Source organism: Littorina saxatilis, linkage group LG3 (assembly GCF_037325665.1).
Source record: "Littorina saxatilis isolate snail1 linkage group LG3, US_GU_Lsax_2.0, whole genome shotgun sequence".
Lineage (NCBI taxonomy): Eukaryota > Metazoa > Mollusca > Gastropoda > Littorinimorpha > Littorinidae > Littorina > Littorina saxatilis.
In genome coordinates, this window is record NC_090247.1 from 2,744,841 (window position 1) to 2,759,840 (window position 15,000).

At 43.2% G+C, this 15,000-nt stretch overlaps 1 protein-coding gene across 1 annotated transcript in view; it reads right to left on the reverse strand.

Annotated features, from left to right (window-relative positions):
• Window positions 1-2,987: 2,987 nt before the first annotated feature.
• LOC138961387 (CD5 antigen-like) overlaps window positions 2,988-15,000 on the reverse strand; it is a 21,651-nt gene continuing 9,638 nt past the window's right edge. Inside the window, exons 6-9 of the mRNA XM_070333003.1 lie at window positions 10,010-10,104; window positions 9,342-9,432; window positions 6,510-6,696; window positions 2,988-3,124 (exon numbers count right to left, since the gene is read on the reverse strand). Coding sequence (XP_070189104.1) covers window positions 3,094-3,124; window positions 6,510-6,696; window positions 9,342-9,432; window positions 10,010-10,104 — 404 coding nt within the window. The 3' untranslated portion in view covers window positions 2,988-3,093. The remainder of the gene's footprint in view (window positions 3,125-6,509; window positions 6,697-9,341; window positions 9,433-10,009; window positions 10,105-15,000) is intronic.

A 15,000-nucleotide genomic window follows, 5' to 3' on the forward strand; every position in this document is an offset into this window, starting at 1 on the left:
TAGAAATCCCGCATCCAATTCAGCTTGGTCTGACGATTTTATTGATTTGATGGATAACATCAAATGTAATAATCGCAATGTTTTGTTACTTGGTGATTTTAACATAGACTTGCATAAAACCCAGACAGCCTGGCGCTCAGTTACATCTCTCTTTGGATTCCATCAACTTGTGAACACCTCAACCAGATTGACTGATACAACATCAACGTTGATTGACCACATTTACACTAATAATATTTCCATGGTGTCAAACGTGAAAACTGTACCTTCAAGCATCAGTGACCATTGTTCAGTATTTTGTTCTTGGTTGTTCAAGTTACCTAAGCCGGTGCACAAGGGCCATACAACTATTGAATATAGAAGCTTTAAAACGTTTGATGAAACTAAATTCTTCTTTGATCTCAGTTTAGCACCATTTTCCTCTGTGTTTAATCATGTTGTTGCTGACGAAGCGTTGGGCGCCCTTTTAGATATATTTTATCCTATAGTGGATAAGCATGCCCCACTACGTCACCACAGAGTGAAATATCCATCTCTTCCCCCATGGTTGACGGAACAGATTATAGAAGCCATGTCCCTGCGTGATTTTTACAAAGCAAACAACATGAAGTCTGATTTTAAGAAACAAAGGAATAAAGTGACAGAATTAACACGTCAAGCAAAAGCAAATTACTTTAATACATTAATCGAGGACAAGAAAGATATTGCAACTGTTTGGCGTGCTGTTAATAACATATTAGGTAAATCTAAACAGAACTCAAATCGGTCTGCCACAACCATCTCCCCTGAAGATTTTAATAACCATTTTTTGTCCCTTGCCAATAGGCTAAATGAATCTGCAAAATGCGACAGTCCTGATTCTGACCTTGAAGTCTCTCTCACAAAATTACATGATTTTTGCAATGACAAATGTAAACCGGACGATTTTTTTACTATTCCAGACATAGCAGTGCATGAGGTAGGTAAGGCGCTAGAAGGCCTTGAGAATAAAAAGTCCATGGGTCCTGACAAGATTCCTCCTTACTTGGCCAAATTAGCTCTACCATATATTGTGGAGCCACTCACCTATGCGTATAATCTCTGCATTAAGCAAAATACTGTACCTAGTTTACTAAAAAGAGCAAAAGTAATTCCACTCCATAAAGGCGGAAATTTATCCGACCCAAATAATTTTAGACCCATTTCCTTATTACCCATTTTATCCAAACCATTGGAAAAACATATTCACAAACATTTGCTCGCGTACATAGAAAGCAGAAACCTTTTCCATCAATTTCAATCTGGTTTTCGAACAAATCACTCTTGTCACAGCGCCCTTACCACGCTATGCGACACCTGGTTGTCTGCAACAAACCGATCTGAAATCAGTGGTGCTGTGTTTCTCGACTTTAAAAAAGCGTTTGATCTTGTTGATCATTCAATTTTACTGAAGAAATTACAGTTATATCTCAGAAACAGTTCAGTGTGTAACTTTTTTGCTTCCTATTTACAGGACAGATCTCAATATACTGCCCTAAACTGTAAAATATCTACTGAGGAGACTGTGAAATGCGGGGTGCCTCAAGGGTCAGTGCTTGGGCCGATCTTGTTCTGTCTGTATATCAATGATCTGCCACTGCACATTTCTGACAGTAATGTAAGAAGTGATTTTTTTGCTGACGATTCTTCTCTTCACTCAAGTGGAAAGTCTGTTACAGTAATAGAGTCCTCCCTTCAAACAGCTTTAAACGATGTAAATAACTGGTGTAGTGCTAATGCTATGCTTGTCCATCCAATAAAAACTAAAAGTATGGTAATTGCAACCAGACAAAAACATCAGATTTCTCCACTCAAACTAAATCTTACTATTGGTACGCAATCAATTGAACAAGTTCAACAGCATCGCGTTTTAGGGGTAATTCTTGATTGTGAATTCAAGTGGCAGGCACAAATACAGCATATTTGCAAGAAAGTAGCCAAGAACGTTTTCCTCCTATCCAAGTTAAAGCTATATACCGACAGAAGGACTCTGGAAATGTTCCACCATGCTCATGTAATGCCTCACATTAATTATGTTTCGACGCTCTGGGATGGCAGCAGTGATGTCCACTTGAAAAAGTTAGACTCTCTCTATCGTCGCTCGGCCAAACTCATCGTAAAGGATAATGCCTCAACAGATATGAAATTAAAAATGCTTAACTTTCTTCCACTGGAAAAGCATCTCAAGTTAAACAAAGCCATTTTCATGCATAAATTGTATCACGGTAAAGTGCCGATTTACATTACATCATTATTTAATAAAGCTACCCACAGATATGGGTCGGTCAACTTGATCCCACCAATTCCACGAATTGACCTGTATAAGACCAGTCTTGCTTTTTCGGGTACTTCAGTTTGGAATTCACTTCCATCATCCTTTAAGCACCTAAAGTCATTAAAAAGTTTTAAAAAATGTGTAAAAAACCACTTAATGTCTGAGTAGTTTAACGCCTTTTGACTTACCAAACTTAGTATTACGTCAAAAATATGCTGTGCATTGTATATTCTGAACATATTTTTGTTACTCTATTGCTACATGTTCGATTGCCACCAGCTTGTATATATAATTACCTGCATAGTATGCATTTGATTTTATGAATAACCACATATGTATGATCTTCATGCCTCATCTTTATCATCATCATCATCATTATCATCATCATTATCGTCATCATCATCATCATCGTCATCTTTATTATCACGTTTTCCGACCTCCTATTGTTGGTTAACTTTTTAACTTTTTAATTTTTAATTTTTTTGTTTTTAATTTTTTATTTTTTTTTATTTTTTATTTTTTTATTTTTTTAATTATATAATTGTGTGTCTATGCGTCCCAAGGACAGATTGTAAGAAAAGGCGTAGCCTTAAATCTAAATCCTTGTAAAATAAAGTTCAATTCAATTCAATTCAATTCTCTCTCTCTCTCTCTCTCTCTCTTACAGATCGTTCACTTCAAAAACAGTATCACATGACAATGCACAGTTGATTTATTTCTCCATCAAACGAAATCTTGCAGTAAGGAAGTGTTTCAAATGATCAGCGTTGTAACTGTGTTGCAGACGACGTTTGTCCTTTCTAGGGCAGGTAGTCACGAGCTCTGATTTTTCTGAAAAGGGAAAGAAATCTCAAATGTTATCTTTTGGGATAAGGATCTCCTGAACATGCATGATACATATTACATACAGTCCAACCTTCCTTGGCGACAACGTCTCCACAACGATCACCTGCCCACAACGACCACCCAAAAGGATCCCAGACATGTTTTTGCTACATATATAAATCACCTTTCTATAGCGACCACCTGTCTATAACGATCATTGTGGTCGGTCCCTTGGCTGGAACTTATAGACAGGTTTGACAGGTTAGCTTGGTTCTATTTCGAGCCAAGTACGTCCACAGTAAAGAAGCAGTTATGGTTCTGTCTCTAAGTCTTGATTAATGTGATTTCGAGTGATTCAAACTGGTCAACCTGAGCATGGTACAGTGGTCCCTGCCATTAATGGTCACCCTTGGGACCAGCCAAAAGTGTCCCTACATCGCAGGTGGCCTTTTATAACAGGTACAGTTTGGTTCAAACTATGGACGCAGGTAGAACAGGTGCTTTGCTTTTTTATTGAGAGATGTATTTTTATCAGATGGGGCCTTACTTATTTATTTATTTTTATTTACGAGGATTTATATCGCGCACGTATCTCACCACACAAGGCGACTCAAGGAGCGTGTTACCTATTAATGCCGTGTGAGATGGAATTTTTTACACAATAATTATATCACTCATTCACATCGGCCAGTAGATCGACAGCCATTTCGGCGCTGTATCCACTTTTCAAGGCCTATTATTCCAAGTCGCACGGGTATTTTGGTGGACATTTTTTTATCTACGCCTATACAATTTTGCCAGGAAAGACCCTTTTGTCAATAGTGGGATCTTTAACGTGCATACCCCAATGTAGTGTACACGATGGGACCTCAGTTTTTCGTCTCTTTCGATTGACTAGCACTTGAACCCACCACCTAGGTTAGGAAAGAGGGGAGAAAATTGCTAACGCCCTGACCCAGGGTCGAACTCGCAACCTCACTCTACAAGTACAATAGTAGAGTAGTGACATAGACATTGATTATTATTTAACGTCTTTATGCTATTGTTGCCTAGATTGCTGTATACTGGTGCTTAGAGAAAACGTCCCATGTGTGTAAACATAAAAATGGACATCCTATCTTATTTTATCTTATCTTATCCGACCTTATATTTACCTTACCTTACCTTACCTTACCTTACCTTACCATAGCTTACCTTAGCTTATCTTATCGTATCTTACCTTACCTTACATCACTTTACCTCACCTTACCTTACCATCCCACCTCACCTCTCTTTACCTTACCTTACCTTATCTCACAGTACCTTTCCTTATCTTACCTTATCTCACCTTACCTTATCTTATCTCACCTTACCCTACATTACCTTACCTTATAGCACCTTACCTTATCGTACCTTACCATATCTCAACTTATCTTACCTTACCTTGTGTCACGATCGGGTGACAGAGACCAGGAAAGCGTCACTCAGTGGAGTGCCTGTTCTTGGTCGGTTATGATAGAAAGCGCCTGTGCGTGATATTGGACACAGCAGAGTTTGCTGACAGTGCTCAACGAACACGGATGTTTTGAAACGCACGAGCTTCACAGTGCGGGTTTCTGCTATCATAGGGCTGACGGTTTTTTGCTGACAGCGCACACGGGATTTTCACGGATTGAGTTTCTCGTGTCTTTTTTCTGCTTGGGGAGGCAGAATTGTGTATAGCTGGACTGGTTTTGTGACAAGGTCAGTCACGTGTATTTTGGCTAGGTTGTCTGACAGAGACACGAGTACGGGACACTTGACACCCAGCGGCAGAAGGGGAAGGATCTAATACAGTTTCTAGAGTATGATGGTTTTTCACCGAATATTATATTCGGCACTCTAGGGGAACTTCCACTGCCACATGTTTTGCTGAGGACAAGTCGTCAACATTCCTTCGTCGGCGATGGCTTTCGCATAAGGATTCGACAAGGGGTTCTGGAGGTTTTTGGTCACTGTTGACGAACAGAGGCTGTTCCAGGGAGGAGGCGGACTTTGCTTCCATTGAGAGTTACAATCATAGGCTTTTGAGGTAATAAATCATTATTTAACGCTGTTGATGAGTCTGTGTTGTGGAATGAAATACTCTCTGTTGTTCTTTCCAGGTTAGCGCATAATTAACTCTCTGTGACGCTAAAATACTAATCTGTATATGGTTTTTGCAGATAGGGAGAGAAGGACGGAAAATGGCTGTTTTGTTGTTGTAAAAAGTCCGTTTTGTGCAGGCCCACGTGCTCGATGAGATATTTAAAGATGACATGTTTTAAGGTGGTGGGTGAGGGGTAGCTGACATGTTTAGTGCACCGATGCTTTCTGTTTGCAGCCTTCGATTCGATTCGTTCGATCCGATTCGTTCGTTTCGTGTTCCTGTAACATCTGCACGGCTGACTCTGGCGGGAACTGTTGAGGCTACGCTAACCAGGAGACCGGCTAACCAGGAGACCGGCTAACCAGCGGACCGGCTAACCAGCGAACCGGCTAACCAGGGGACCGGCTAACCAGCGAACCGACTAACCAGCATACCGGCTAAGCAGCAGCAGCAGAGATAAAGCTAAGTGCACCATGTCGTACGCACCCCGTTGACCACCGTTGTCTTTTCGTATCTATGATTTCATTGGAGTAGTGACAACGTGGGGTGTGTGACACCTGCACGAACTAGAGCTTTTCGAACAGAACATTCACATTTAACTATATTTACACGGGTTCAGCGTGTTCCTATAATTTTCTACATACTACTGGCATTGTGTCAGTGAACACTGGTTTTTTACGTGTTGAGAACGTAAAAGGAACATATTTTGAGTGAAGGCTCGAGGGAGGTGGAGAGTTTATACATAAACAGGCGTCTGAAACTTATACTTTTGTTGACTCTATTTAATTGTATGCCTGCGAGAGTGGATCGTGGTGTGGTTAGTTAATTAGTAGTAATTAACCGGTTCATAATCACCTTAAGTGATATATTGAAACGTGACACCTTACCTTACCTTACCTTACCTTACCCTACCTTATCTCACCTTACCTTACTTACCTTACCTTATCGCACCTTACCTTACCTTACATTACCTTACCTTATCTTACCGTATTTTATCTTACCTTAGCTTACCTTAGCGAATCGTATGTTATCTTACCTTACCTTACATAACTTTACCTCACCTTACCTTACCATCTCACCTCACCTTACCTTACCTTATCTTACCTTACCTTACCTCACCTTACCTTACCTTCTCTCACCTCACCTCACTTTATCTTACTTTACCTTACCTTACCTTATCTCACCTTACCTTACCTTATCTCACCTTACCGCACCTCACCTTTCCTTTCCTTGTCTTACCTTACCTAATCGATGCCATACCAAGAGCCGGTAGTACCAACTTACCCGTGTTTTTGGCAGACGTAGGGCAACAACATGTCGCACTTTTCCTCCAACCACTGCCCATCCTCAGTGACCTTGACACACTCTTTTTCTGGGTCCTGGATATTGTTGTAAACCGGTTCCCTTTTGTCCGTGTCGAAAATAAAGTCCCCGCGTTCATTCTTCTTCAACCCAAGCCACAGGGATTGAACTGTTCAAAAACAAAGTTCGCATATTTTTTTACTTTATCAATGGTGTGGCAGCATTGCAGACTAATTTTGGCTACAACCAAATGGATAAAAAAATTAAAAAAATAGTGTCCCGAATTAATGCTCTCCTTTTGCACTCAGAAGTTACGTCCCTTGAACTTGAAAACATAGTTTCTATAATGACTCGAATTTCGCAGTCAAAATTCTCGCTTTTTCCAACGATTTCGATTCATTTTCGACACAACGTGACTATGTCGAAATTCTATCCAGATGCAGGTACCCTGCAACAGCTTCCTTAAATTTGCGATACCATGTATTCTTTAAAACTACCAGCAAATGCTATCATTATTAGACAGTCATGTCCGATAACATTTAACGCTCAGCAGCATATGAGTAATGACTCCTTAACGGTGCTGTTTTCGGATAATTGTGGCCAAAATGATAGCCGAAGCGATCCTCAGAGTAAGATTCCGCCATTCGGGCTTCAATGTTTACTGAGAATTTGCTTTTCGGTGCTTTTTTCAAGATATTGCGAATTATTAAAAGAAAGGTCATTTTTGAGGAGAACTCACTTTGATATGTTTAATTAAAATGTTAGTTTGTCTTGTTCATTTCTAATGCGATCAACAATAACAGTCCCGGTCTGACCGCTAAAACATTAAGCAGGTCACTCCCCTGTGAGTGAGTGAGTTGATGAAAAGTATTGTTTAACGCACTCACGGTAAAACCATTAGGGCCATGTTCCCGGGTTTGACCCCGACTTTAGATTGCAAAAAAAACAAGTCGCGTAAGGCGAAAATACAATATTTAGTCAAGTAGCTGTCGAACTCACAGAATGAAACTGAACGCAATGCCATTTTACTCGTAGCATCGTCAGGCCACCGCTCATGGCAAAGGCAGTGAAATTGACAAGAAGAGCGGGGTAGTAGTTGCGCTAAGAAGGATAGCACGCTTTTCTGTACCTCTCTTTGTTTTAACTTTCTGAGCGTGTTTTTAATCCAAACATATCATATCTATATGTTTTTGGAATCAGGAACCGACAAGGAATAAGATGAAAGTGTTCTTAAATTGATTTGGACAATTTAATTTTGATAATAATGTTTATATATTTAATTTTCAGAGCTTGTTTTTAATCCGAATATAACATATTTATATGTTTTTGGAATCAGCAAATAATGGAGAATAAGATAAACGTACATTTGGATCGTTTTATAAGTTTTTATTTTTTTTTACAATTTTCCGATTTTTAATGACCAAAGTCATTAATTAATTTTTAAGCGACCACGCTGAAATACAATACCGAAGTCCGGGCTTTGTCGAAGATTACTTGACCAAAATTTGAACCAATTTGGTTGAAAAATGAGGGCGTGACAGTGCCGCCTCAACTTTCACGAAAAGCCGGATATGACGTCATCAAAGACATTTATCAAAAAAATGAAAAAAACGTTCGGGGATTTCATACCCAGGAACTCTCATGTCAAATTTCATAAAGATCGGTCCAGTAGTTTAGTCTGAATCGCTCTACACACACACACACACGCACACACACACACACGCACGCACATACACCACGACCCTCGTTTCGATTCCCCCTCGATGTTAAAATATTTAGTGAAAACTTGACTAAATATAACAAGTCGCGTAAGGCGAAAATACAATATTTAGTCAAGTAGCTGTCGAACTCACAGAATGAAACTGAACGCAATGCAACGCAGCAAGACCGTATACTCGTGGTCCACCGCTCACGGCATAGGCAGTGAAATTGACAAGAAGAGCGGGGTAGTGGTTACGCTATGCTGCATAGCACGCTTTTCTGTACCTCTCTTCGTTTTAACTTTCTGAGCGTGTTTTTAATCCAAACATATCATATCTATATATTTTTGGAATTAGGAACCGACAAGGAATAAGATGAAAGTGTTTTTAAATTGATTTCGAAAAAAAATTTGATAATAATTTTTATATATTTAATTTTCAGAGCTTGTTTTTAATCCGAATATAACATATTTATATGTTTTTGGAATCAGCAAATGATGGAGAATAAGATAAACGTAAATTTGGATCGTTTTATAAATTTTTATTTTTTTTTTACAATTTTCCGATTTTTAATGACTAAAGTCATTAATTAATTTTTAAGCCTCCACGCTGAAATGCAATACCGAAGTTCGGGCTTCGTCGAAGATTACTTGACCAAAATTTCAACCAATTTGGTTGAAAAATGAGGGCGTGACAGTGCCGCCTCAACTTTCACGAAAAGCCGGATATGACGTCATCAAAGACATTTATCAAAAAAATGAAAAAAACGTTCGGGGATTTCATACCCAGGAACTCTCATGTCAAATTTCATAAAGATCGGTCCAGTAGTTTAGTCTGAATCGCTCTACACACACACACACGCACACACACACACACACACACACACACACACACACGCACGCACATACACCACGACCCTCGTTTCGATTCCCCCTCGATGTTAAAATATTTAGTCAAAACTTGACTAAATATAAAAAGAAGAAAAAAAGGGGCCACCGCAAGGGAGGGATGGTTGTTGCGCTCCAGCTCCTGGTCAACGAGGCACCCGAGCCGAAGGTGGTTTCAAGTTGCGTCATGGAGTTGTGTATATGGTTGAGTGGTTTAATTGCCTCACCTGTTTTATTGATGATGAGTTGGTTGACATAGGTGTTCTCTTCAAGATCTCTGATCTCCAGAAGGTGGCCTTGCAGTTCTTGGCACTTTTTCTAAATGAAAAAAGAACGGAGGTACAGTTTTCGTTTTTTCCTTTCATCTCAGGCCCTTTTACAACACACATAGAACATCGTCCCAAGCAAACACCGTATTTAAATCATCAACATGTATCGTCTTCTTCAGCGTTCCAGAATTGTCTGGTTACGTGTGAGCTCGTTTACCCATTTGGGTTCCCCACACAAAACTCTGAGAGCATAGTCAGCTTCACTCCGCTTTCGTTGAGTAGGCATGCTGGGTATTTTCGTGTATCCATAACCCACCGAACTCTGACATGGATTACAGGATCTTTTTTGGGTGCACTTGGTCTTGTGCTTGCGTGTACACACGAAGGGGGTTAAGTCACTAGCAGGTCTGCACCTAACTTGACCTGGGAGATCGGACAAATCTCCACGTTTAACCCACCAGGCAGCAGCGACCGGGATTCGAACTCACGACCTCCCGATTAGGAAGCCGACGTCTTACCACCACGCCACTGCGCCCGTCAACATGTATCAAAACGCGTGAAAGTTTTTTGATGCGACTAAGGTAAACATTGCCACCAACAACAAACAATTTGAATCCATTCTTTACCGTAGCTTTTTCCATTGACAGTTTTTCCTCGCTGAAGAAATAGCAGAAACCTTTGTGCTCCATGAAGTCTGGGGGGCATTGGGCCTGGATGCTCTCTGCAGACATTAACATGAGACACCAATAGATAACATGGGGGAAAAATGATGAAGCAGGGAGAGTCAAGAAGTCTGTCTGTCTGTCTATATGTCTGCCTGTTTCTATCTCTGTCTCTATCTTTATCTCTCTCTATCGCCCCATCTCTGTCTCTCTCTGTGTCTCTGTCTCTCTCTTTGTCTCTGCCTGTCTGTTTCTCTCTTTCTCTTTTCTCTCTCTCTCTCTCTCTCTCTGTCACGATTAGGTGACAGGGATCAAGAAAAGGTCACTCGGTGGGGTGCCCTCTCTTGATCCAGTGCGACAGAAAGCGTCTGTTTTCTGTTTTCACCGGATGTGGTTTTTGCTGACAGCGCAGGACGACCACGGATGTTTCGTGTTGCACGCTTTTCACGGGGATAATTTTGCTTGGCGAGGCAGAATTGTCGATAGCTGAACTTGTTTGGTGACAAGGTTAGTCACGTGTTATTCTCAAGGTTGTCTGTCTGAGACAAGGATTTTCGCACTTGACACCCAGCAGCAGAGGAGAAAGGTCGATACAGGGGTCTCTGGAGTATGATGGTTTTCACCGAATAGAATATTCGGCACTCTAGAGGATCTTCAACGAGTTATCACCTTCTCACCGCCACATGTTTTGCTGAGGACGAGTCGTCAAATCTTTCCTTCGTCGTGCGATGGTTTTTCGCATAAGTATTGGACAAGGGGTTTCTGGATGTTGTTGTCACTGTTGACGAACAGAGGCCATTCCAGGGAGGAAGCGGGTTTTGCTTCCATGAGAGTGCTACATTCATAGGCTGTTTGAGGTAATAAATCATTATTTAACGCTGTTGACGAGTCTGTGTTTGTGGAATGAAATACTCTCTGTTGTTCTCTCCAGGTTAGCGCATAATTTGCTCTTTGTGACGCTAAGATACTAATCTGTATATGGTTTTTGCAGATATGGAGAGAAGGAATGAAAATGGCTGATTTGTATTGTGAGAGTCCGTTTTTGCAGGCCCACGTGCTCGGTGAAATATGTAAAGATGACATGTTTAAAGGTGGAGGTTGAGGGGTAGCATGACATGTTTAGTATACCGAGGCTTTTTCGTTTGCAGCCTTTGTTTCCTGTCTTCATTTCTACCTGCCATTTTTTTGCGGGCTGTTATCTGCGGGACGCTACGGGGAGTGATGTAACCAGCTAACCGGCCAACCAGCTAACCAGCGACTGGGTGCGGCGCCTGATGTCTCCACTGTTCCCTGCTTCGTCACTACGCTAACCAGCACTTCATTCGACGGAGCAGTTGTGGAGACTAAAGACTAATTACAGGACGTCCATTCAGTGGCAGAAGAAAAGCTAAGTGCACCATGTCTTTGCACCCTGTTTACCACCGTTGTCATCTTTTCTATTTATGATTATACTCGAGCGGTGACAGCGTGGGGTTTGTGACACCTGCATTAACCAGTACTTCTAACAGTCATATTTTCCTAACTTTACACGGGATCAGCGTGTTACTATAATTTCCTATATTCTAACTGGCATTTTGTCAGTGACCATTGGATTTACGTTTTGAACGTAAACGAACATATTTTGAGTGAAGTCTCGAGGGAGGTGGCGAGTTGTTACATAAACAGGCGTATGAAACTTATACTTTTTGTTGATTCTATTTAATTGTATGACTGCGAGAGTGGATCGTGGTGTGGTTAGTTGGTTAGAAGTAACTAACCGTTTCATAATCACCTTATGTGATATGTTGAAACGTGACACATGGGGGCCAAGCCGGGATTTACTCAGTTAATTTCCAACTGATAAAGACCCACCAATTAAGGATAACTAAGAGCAGATAATTTTGTGAGTGCTCGACTTATTTTCTGCTTGGTGCTACCCTTTTTTGTATGGTTTTGATCATATACCACACCTTAAGCGATTCACATCTTGCAGGAAATGTAAATTGTAATTTGTGAGCTATTGTATGCGCTAACTGTGATTACTTCCCTTTCCTTTGTTTGTGAATCTTTGTTGTTGTACGTTCAGAGTTTTCCGTTGCAGAGAGCTGAGCGGAGTTAGCGGATTTGTTATTCGTCTTACTCAGTGTTCTCTACATTGTTGTTTCGCATTCTGTAACAGGTTACATTTCTACCGTCTTGTTTTACTTGGATTTTTCTCCATATTTTGACTTTGTTGGAATTGGTGGGGGGAAGGGTCCGAGGACTTCTGTCCTAACCACGGCTGTGAGAAACACTCTGTTTCACCGCAAAAAGCAGCCGATAAAGTAGGCCACGGCTGTGGGAAACACTTTGTTTTACCGCAAAAAGCAGCCATAAAGTAGGCTACGCGTTTTGATCTACACCGTTTGGATTTTTCTTCTGCGTTTTCCTGTTGCTGGATTTTTGTATCCATTTCATCACCGCGGGTTCTAGCTTTAGCTGCGTTAGACTTACCTTTGTGATAAAGCTTTGCTAAACTAACTATGGCTACGGGGGGATCTCCTACGAAGAGATTAAACTTCGAAACTCCTGGTAGTGAGGAACAGACAGAGCGTGACGCACGCGTTAGAGCGCGTAGTTTGGTTAAGCGCAAGGAGTTGGAACGTAAGGAAGACATAGAGCGACAGACGAGAAAAGAAGAGCTTGACAGACAAGAACGACAGGCCGAACGTGACAGACAGGACAAGAAGGACGAGCTTGACAGACAAGAAAGGGAACGACAGGCCGAACGACAGGCAGAACGAGACAGACAGGAAAAGAAGGACAAACTTGACAGACAAGAAAGAGAACGAGACAGACAAGAAAAGAAAGAGAAAGATGAACGAGACAGACAAGAAAGAGAACGACAGGCCGAACGTGACAGACAGGAAAAGGAACGACAGGCCGAACGTGACAGACAGGACAAACAGGCCGAACGCGAGCACCAGCTAGAGCTAGCGAAGCTACAGGCAGAGAAGGGTACACCTACTCAGGCTAGCGCGCCGACGTTTGTTGCTGACCGTACGAGACTGCCGACGTTCGACGATGACAAAGACGAGCTCGACGACTTTCTACGCCGGTTTGAGCGTATCGCATCTGACCAGAAGTGGGAAGAGGCCACGTGGGCTAGCCGCCTCAGCACTTGCTTAAAAGGACGCGCATTGCAGCTCTACAACGCTTTGGATGACGAGGAGGCGAGGAACTATCAGGCACTAAAGAAGGCGTTACTCCAGCGCTTCAACCTGACTGCTGAAGCCTACCGACGACGTCTGCGGAACAGCAAGAGACTGAGCGGCGAGCTGAGTCATCAATTTGTGGCACGTCTGAATCTTTACCTGCGGCGCTGGGTGGAGATGGCCGAGAAGGACTGGACCGTCGACGACCTTGCCGACCTCATTGTCATGGAACAACTGATGTCCAGCCTGCGACCTGAGGTGGTGACCTTCGTGCAGGAGCACCAGCCAAAGACTACTCAGGAGGCAGCTGACTGGATCAGAGTACACGAGGACGCCCAGGCGATCTCCGGCAAATCTTCAGGCTCACGGCCGGGAAAATCGGGAAATTCAGGTTCTTCAGGACCCAAGGACGGGAAGGACGATCAGGGACACAAGGGATCAAGTTCCAGAACTGACATCCAGTGTTTCAACTGTAACAAGCGGGGCCACGTGAAGAAAGACTGCCATAAGAGACAGGCTGACCAGAAGGGCGTACATTTTGTGGGCAGTGAGGAGCTCAGGGACGTCACGAGCTTATGCACAATTCCACAACTCTGCGTTCCGTGCTCCAGGAAACACTTCCAGCCCCATTGCAACGTCTACGTCAACGGGGTGAAGGGCGAAGGTCTGCGGGACACCGGGGCAGACATGATAGTGGTTCGGGCGAGTCTAGTTCCAGCTATGGCCTACACAGGAGACAGCATAAGAGTGAGAATGGCCGAGGCATCTCACGCTTACGACCTGAACACAGCGGTGATCAAGGTCGTAACACCGTTGTTCACGGGGACCATTGTGGCCGTCGTCATGGACGATCCTCCATGCGACCTGCTCATTGGGAACCGTGTCCAGTTTGTGGACGGCGTCACCAGGGAGGTTCCCGTTTATCGGTCTCCCGACGTCATTTCAGTTCTCACGCGGGCACAGGCGGAGCGAGAGGGCAAACCTCTCAAACCCCTACCTGCTGCACGAGCTGCCCTGGGGAACGTGACCCCCGCGCTTCTCGCGAAGGCTCAGGAGTCTGACCCGACATTAGCTACTCCTCGGGAGCACGCGAAGTCGGGGAAGGTGAAGCTGAGCGGGAAGCATGGGAGGTCAAAGTTCCTCAGGGAGAAGAAGTTGCTCTACCGTGAGTTCAGCAACAAAGAAGGAACTTTCAAACAGGTTGTCGTGCCTCGCGAGTTTCGCGAGGGTGTCATGGCAACGGCACACGACTCGATTCTGGGAGGTCATCTTGGCACCAAGAAGACCACGGACCGTGTGTGGCGCTACTTCTATTGGCCAGGCATCTGCACGGATGTCCGACGTTTCTGTGCGTCATGCGACAAGTGCCAGAAGGTGGTTGCCAAAGGAAGGGTGAGGAAGGTCCCCTTAGAGAAGATGCCGCTCATCGACGAACCCTTTCGTCGGGTGGCAGTTGACATCATCGGGCCCATCTTGCCTGCGTCTGAGGACGGAAACAGATTCATCTTGACCATGGTGGACTACGCCACTCGATACCCAGAGGCGATCCCTCTGAAATCGATCGAAGCTACGCGAGTAGCTGAGGCACTGGTTACCATGTGGTCCCGGCTGGGAACTCCATCAGAGGTACTCACCGACAGAGGCACTCAGTTCACGGGAGGAGTGATGGCGGAGGCAGCACGACTGCTATCACTGGAGCAGCACTTCACCACTCCTTACCACGCTCAGTGCAACGGACTGGTGGAAAGGTTCAATGGTACCCTGAAAACCATGCTGAGGAAA